The sequence below is a fragment of the Trachypithecus francoisi genome, unplaced genomic scaffold (genome assembly GCF_009764315.1).
Source record: "Trachypithecus francoisi isolate TF-2019V2 unplaced genomic scaffold, Tfra_2.0 Lachesis_group17, whole genome shotgun sequence".
NCBI classification, from domain to species: Eukaryota; Metazoa; Chordata; class Mammalia; order Primates; family Cercopithecidae; genus Trachypithecus; species Trachypithecus francoisi.
This window is the reverse complement of record NW_022681462.1, coordinates 79,390,490-79,397,803: the sequence shown is the minus strand read 5'-3', so window position 1 is coordinate 79,397,803 and position 7,314 is coordinate 79,390,490. Positions and strand designations below refer to the sequence as shown.

Here is a 7,314-nt window from a genome sequence, read left to right as displayed (position 1 = left end):
TGAGACTGAACTTCCCTCTTGTTGCCCAGAGCTGGAGTGCAATGGCGCGATTTCGGCTCACTGCAACCTCTACCTCCCGAGTTCAAGCGATTCTCCTCCCTCAGCCTCCCGAGTAGCTGGGATTACAGACATGCGCCACCACGCCCGGCTAATTTTTAAATTTTTAGTACAGACGGGAGTTTCTCCATGTTAACCATGGCTGGTCTCGAACTCCTGATCTCTAAAGGATCCGCCCGCCTCGGCCTTCCAAAGTGCTGTGATTAGAGGCGTGAGCCACCGCGCCCGATCCTCTTTCTTTCTTTAAAGGAACGTGACTTGATCTTGATTCTACAATTACTTTCTCCCATACTCCCACGCCCGCCCCAGAACAAGTTAGCAGCAGGCCCTAACGGGCCACCGTCCACAGAGTGGATCCGTCCAAAGCTCTCCTGTGACGCGAAGAGCCATCCCCTTAGCCCCCGGCGCTCCCTCCGCCTCACTTCCTCCTCCAGGCCCCGCCCCGCGTCGGTGCGCCTGCGCACCGACGAACACGTGGCTGCAGCGGGGCCAGAGCAGCAATGGCGGCGGGCGGCGGCGGTAGCGGCGACCCCCTGGCCCCGGCTGGGGTCCCTTGCGCCTTCTCCCCGCACAGCCAGGCCTACTTCGCTTTGGCCTCTACCGACGGTCACCTACGAGTATGGGAGACGGCCAACAACCGACTGCACCAGGAGTACGTGCCTTCCGCGCACCTCAGTGGTACCTGCACCTGTCTGGCCTGGGCGCCAGCAAGGCTGCAGGCCAAGGTAAAGCGAGCGGGACAGCGCGGGGCGGGCGCTTTCCTGGGCTCGGCTTCGGGCCTCCGGGCCGGGTGGCGCGTGGCCCGGCATCGCGCGTGGCTCTTGGCGGCCCAAGGCGAGAAGGCACGGAGCGCGGCGTCGGCGCGCACTGGGCCCAAGCCGCCAGCCCCGCGTGCGGCCTGCCGCGAGGGCAGTGAGGGAGGGCGCAGCTCGACTCGGCCGGTCGCGTATCCGAGCCCTGCCGGCTGGCTCTGTGCGGCCTGGGCTCCACTCTTGACGGGCAGCCATGTTCGCCAAGTCCCTTGGTCCCCGTGGGGCGGCTTGTTTCTGCCGGACCTTGCTCATCAGAGTCCTGGTTTATGATAGAGCCCCATCTTGGGACTATCTAACTTTCCTCTGTCTCTGATCCAGCTCATCGGTTTTGCCCTGGGCAGTTGGTGTGGACTAGTCTGTACTTGCTTCCGGACCTTCCCCCTCCTGCCCCCTCCTTTGGGTGCCGGCTCACCACGTGTTCTTGTCCACATCCAGGTCGTGGGACTCTCAACTCTTAACTTTTGCCTTTCCCAGGCACCTCTGGATTCTCAGCCTTTTGAACTCGCTGCTTTTTAATTTTAACATCTGCTCGCCCCTCCCGCCCCGCTTTCAAGCCCATCACACCACTCCCCACCCATCCCAATCTGAAGTCTGTGTTAGGATGTGGAAGTAAAGTGAAGTAGTAGCGTGATTTAGTGAATGTTTTATGAGGCCAGATGAAGTTACCCTTAGATGGAAAACTGCCGAGTTAGGCAAAGCTTTTCATTGTTAGGGACCCGTGTCAGGTAAATGCCATTCACATTTGAGTCACTCAGCTCCATCTCTCTTAACTCAGCACGCACGTGGTTATTGCATTCATAGAGTAGCCAAACCGAATCACTGCAAAGTGATTTGGAAGCATCAGGCATCCTGAGGTGTGTGGTGTGAGCTGTTTCAGTATGGAGAACTGCAAAAGCTCGTATTTAGGATAGATCTTACTCTGTTTGACGACCTGGGAAACCTGCTAAATTTTTGGGTTGGGAGAAGGGATACATCTAAGTTGCTGTATATACTTTGGGTATGTTCCGATGTTTTTCAGATTTTAAGCTACGTTTTCATAGTTTGTTGATTCATAAAATAAACCTATTAGGGCTTATAAGTCAAACACAAAACTTAAAAAAATCAGTTTTTATTGTTAAAATTACAGTGCTCTGCTTATCTTTTATTTTCAAAGTTTTCTGTGCTTGTATTTTAACAGTCCTGTAAAGTGATAGTAATACTAATGCTGAGAGAAATACGGAGCAGTGGTTAGGTAGGTGCATGGACCTGAGCTAGCTATACTGTCTACATTTGATTCCAGCCTCTGCTTCATAGTGGTAATTGCGCCTCTGGTTCCTCATTTATAAGATGAGGATAATAATACCTACTTCATAGAGTGGTTGTGAAGATTAATATATTTAATAATGCAGAGAACATTTAGAATAGTTCTTGACAGGTAAGTGCTTTAAGTGTTAAGTATTATTAATGTCTGATATTTGTATGGTTAGTCCTGAAATGTTGATAAGGAAAGAACTTTCTGCCTTGTTTAGGGGGAAGAAACAGAAACTCTGGGAAACTAAGCAACTTGAATAAAGTAAAAAATGGAACCAGGATTAAAACTCAGGTCCTTGAGAGCCCAGTTCTTGATTATCTTCAAAAGATAGTTAATATTAGGTTGGAAAAAATGTCACCCACGTTGCTTTTCTCTTGACTTTCAGTTGCATTGTATGCCCAAGAGAAGTTTCCTAATCTCATATTAAAAGTCATAATTTTGGATTATGTGCAACACTGTGGTAAATTAGAAAAATAACTGGATTTGAGTTCATAACCAAGACTCAAAACTTGTTTAGTCATATTGAGCAAGTTGTTTTAATTTTGAGGACCTCATTGACAAATGAGAGTTGAGCTACATTAAACAAATTTTTTTTTTTTAGATTCCAGCGTCATTTTACCTGCAGTCTCTCCTTTTAACCACATGACTATGGAATCCCCTGAAATTATTGCGTTTAAAAAAAACCGATTGAAAATCAGAGCTAAGAAAGGTGAATGACTTGATCCAAGTCTTAATAATCAATAAAGGAGTGTGGCCTCTGGAGTCAAGGTGCCCCGAACTCCTGGTCCAGTGCCCTAATTTTGTTACTCTTCAGTCTTGAGTCACAGAACTGAGAGAGCTGGAAGGAATGTAGAGACATTCCCTACTTTGAGGGTGTGTCCTCTTGGAGCATCAGTTTAACTTAAAAACTAAGGAGAGGCAGTTTTCTTGTATTAAAACAAACTTGCACATGTATTACAGTATAAAATTAAAAAGTCGTATGTCTTATCTTAGAAAAAAAGGCACATGTTAAGGTGCTCTCATCTTATTAAACCCTTCCTTTTATTTTATATCTTTGAGGCTTAGTGTATGAGGCATGAAAAGGGTATACTCTGAACCCACTTTCCAGCATTTTGTTAAGGTCCTGGTATATGATGACATATAGTACTCTCAAATTTGAAATAGAAGTAACATCACCCACCTTTTAGGATCCTCAGGATCAAATTAGGCAGTGTTTGTGACTGGTGTAGCATGGCCTAGCATGTAATAAGTGGCTTAATGTTATTATTGAATGAATCTGGACTCATTTTACCATTTAATATGGTAAATCAGTTTGTAAGAAAAGTAGTCTACCTTTGGTTTAGTAATTGTCAGTTTGCTACCCAAGGACAAAGTGTGATGATGATAACTCATCAATGGAGAAAGATAGTTAGTGTTGGGTTTCTTGGGTAACAGGTGTTAAGTTTGTGGTTCACGAGTGTTTAGAACAATTAGATTCTCACCTCTTGTTGGTCACAGAATGATTACAGTACTTTGCATTCATGCCACAGTAGTTTTTAGAGGGTTTCGTATGTTATGTAGCTGGGCACTCCATTTGGTCTTTGGAGCCAGGAGTAAGAGGACCTTTAATGAGGACAAGAAAATAGGAAAGTGCAAAAATACAAGTGGATGGACTCTATCTAGATGGATGCTATTTTTAAGAGTTCCTCAAGTTTATGTGTGTAAACTGAGGCAGAAATGTTAATTATATTCTCTACCAAAGCCACACAGTACAGTGGCTTGGCCACCTAGGAACCGATGCTGCTGTTTGTCTTCAAACTTTTGAAAGTCTTCCAACTTTTCTGCTTTTCCTTCTCTAACAGACCTGTCTGCTACTGGCTGTCATAGTAAATGTGTTTATACTGCTTTGCTGTCACTGCAATTAGGATGACCCTGTACAGCTTAGTACTTGTTGAATGAAGCACATGGCATTTCAGACATTGGACAGGATATCTGAGCTGGGTGTCTGCATTACCATCCCTTGGAGAGGTAGGACAGTTCACATGGGCTGTGCAATGGTGTGTCTTGAGGTCTTGCTAACAGTTAAACTTCCTAAGAAGTAAAGGTTGCAGATAGATCTGATTGGCAGAATAGAAGTTTCTGTGTATTAGGACTTAATTGATTTGTTATAAATACTGTATGTGATTTTATGTAAAAACTTACATGCAGTGGCAGTGAGGTAGATCAAGAAACTTACATGCAGTGGCAGTGAGGTAGACGAAGACATGGATTAGGAGACTAATTGCAGAATGAAACTTGAAACTTGGCATACTTTTTGGTGTCTAGAGTTCAGTATTTTTCAGAGCAGATTTTGATCCATTAGTGAAGTGTATAATAAATTTAGTGGATTGTAACATTAAAAAAAAAAAAAGAATTGAAAGTATCAGAGTACTGCTAGCCATGGGAAGCTTCTCTGTGAAACTTGTTTCTATACATGTATTTTTACGAGGGTGTAGTGACTCTGCATGTAAAACTCCTTTCTCTGGGATCTCAGTCTAAAAAGTCATTACTTTAATTACTGTACAAATTCAGACTTCTCATAACCCGAATGTGCTTTTTTTCTGTCTTCATCCCATCTGTACAACTCCTTGCTTTTATAAATCATGCACATGTGCCATTCAGATTCTCCCTCAGCCTTATTGTTTCTGGATCAAATGCTGATAATGGATCAAATGCTGATAAGCTTTTCTTGTAAGACAGGTTTCAGTATTATTCATTGCTTAACTCAGTCTCTTCATGGTGGAAAAGATGCCTTAGTCTGAGAAATCACCTCCTTGGGATATTCACTCCTGGTGCCTTCAGGAATTGAGATTTTCCAGTTACAAATATATGAAATAAATTTTTTATCCTACCTTTTTATTACTTTATATATTTATCTGTATAATCTGTGCTGGGCACTTAAGAGGAAGCACAACTGACTGACTAAGGTGTAAAAGAAGAAATACGTTTCATATTTGCCGTGTCTAATGGAGGGTATGACGTGTGTCTTAAGGGAAAGAAATTTCCGTGGAGGAGGTGGTATTTGAGGTGCACCTTAAAGCATGGATAGGATTTTTAACTAATGAAAATTGACGTGAGTAGGAAAGCCCCCCTCCCAAGTGAAGGGAAAAACAAAAGCAAAATGGGAAAATGTGTGTATAGGGAGTGTTAATGTAAGGGCGGAATTGGAGATAAGACTGGAGAAGGTGGGTTGAAGGCAAATTGTGGATGCTTTTGAATGCCATAAAACTGTTCGTATTGATTTATTATCTGGCGAGTCATTGAAGTTTTTTGATTACAAGAATAACATGTTTAGATAGTAAATGCCAACAGAAGTTTGTCATCTATAATCAGCACTAAACTCTTGGTTTCAAAAATGTTTAGTATGGGTAATACTTGGAATATTAGTTTTCATTAAAATTACATTGGTTATATACACTTCTGGTCTGATTGATGTGTTACCTTTTTAGGTATGCTCATCCTGCTGAATAAAGACTATCCAACCTGAAAAATAAATGAGTCGTGAGTTCTTTGAGTTTAATAAACTGGAGAATTATTTAGGTTTAGACTGGTGATCCTCAAAGTTGGTCATAAATCCTGTAGATATTCTTTCTGCCTGCCCCTGCTTGCTTGTACCAAAAAATACAGAGATTTGCAGATGCAGAAATTAAGGCTTTGACTATGTTATGTTTGACATAGGCTATGTAAATTTCTAAAAATTTTTTTGTGCTTTTTAATGGAAATTCAAATTGTCTATAAAGCATATGCATATTTGGGCTTATCTTTGTTTCACACATTGAGAAACTTCCATTTAGATAGCTTTGATTTGGGAAAACCAAGAGTAGAAGAAAGATTTCCTGGAATCTTTTTTTGTTTTGTTTTGTTTGAGATAGAGTCTCTTGTCGCCCAGACTGGAGTGCAGTGGCAGGATCTTGGCTCACTGCAACCTCTGCCTCCCGGGTTCAAGCAATTCTCTGCCTCCCAAGTAACTGGGATTACTGGCGCCCACCACCACTCGCAGCTAATTTTTTTTGTATTTTTAAGTAGAGACAGGGTTTCACCATGTTGGCCAGGCTGGTCTTGAACTCCTGACCTCGTGATCCACTTGCTTCAGCCTCCCAAAGGAGTGAGCCACCGCGCTCAGCCTTCTTGAAATCTTTTAAAAAAGATGAATCTTTTCCTGCTGAGATGGTACTAGGTTGATGTACTTCCGCCCACTTTCCTTGCCTGAAATGGGTGTTTGTATTTATAACCTTATACAGAAATTATATTTGCCCCTGAAGTCATTCGAAGGTAGTTTTAGAAATTCATGTAACTGAAGCGGGTACCTAGAACACTGCTAAAGCTGAGGTTTCAATGTTTCAGCAAATTAAATGAGACCATCAGACTTCTTGTACTTTGGCTTTTAATTGTAACTTCTCTTTTGTGTTTATTTTTTATTTTATTTTTATTTTTTGAGACGGAGTCTCACTCTGCCGCCTAGGCTGGAGTGCTGTGGCCAGATCTCAGCTCACTGCAAGTTCCGCCTCCCGGGTTCACGCCATTCTCCTGCCTCAGTCTCCCGAGTAGCTGGGACTACAGGTGCCCGCCACCTCGCCCGGCTAATTTTTTTGTATTTTTTAGTAGAGACGGGGTTTCACTGTGTTAGCCAGGATGGTCTCGATCTCCTGACCTCGTGATCCGCCCGTCTCAGCCTCCCAAAGTCTTTTGTGTTTATTAATACATTTCTAAGGACTTGCAAGATGTGTATTATTTTTCCTGTAAGTAGAAGGTTATCTTTTTTTGTTAGACTGCATTTTGTTAATCTAAGTGTGTCCAATGAGTCAAATTCTTTAAATGTAACATCCCCCTAGGATAACTAAAAGAAAAAATGGGAAGTGCTTTTTTATTTTTATTTTTATTTTTTTTGAGACCTAGTCTTGCTGTGTCTCCCAGGCTGGAGTGCAGTGGTGCAATCTTGGCTCACTGCAAGCTCCGCCTCCTGGGTTCATGCCATTCTCCTGCCTCAGCCTCCCGAGTAGCTGGGACTACAGGCACCCGCCACCACGCCCAGCTAATTTTTTGTATTTTTAGTAGAGACAGAGTTTCACTGTGTTAGCCAGGATGGTCTCGATCTCCTGACCTCATGATCTGCCCGCCTCAGCCTTCCAAAGTGCT

General features: G+C 43.2%; 1 protein-coding gene across 1 annotated transcript in view; it reads left to right on the top strand.

Moving 5' to 3' along the window:
- The first annotated feature begins 495 nt into the window (after window positions 1-495).
- The window catches only part of WDR43 (WD repeat domain 43), a 57,075-nt gene continuing 50,256 nt past the window's right edge, over window positions 496-7,314 (top strand). The window contains exon 1 of the mRNA XM_033176162.1: window positions 496-782. Coding sequence (XP_033032053.1) covers window positions 558-782 — 225 coding nt within the window. The 5' untranslated portion in view covers window positions 496-557. The remainder of the gene's footprint in view (window positions 783-7,314) is intronic.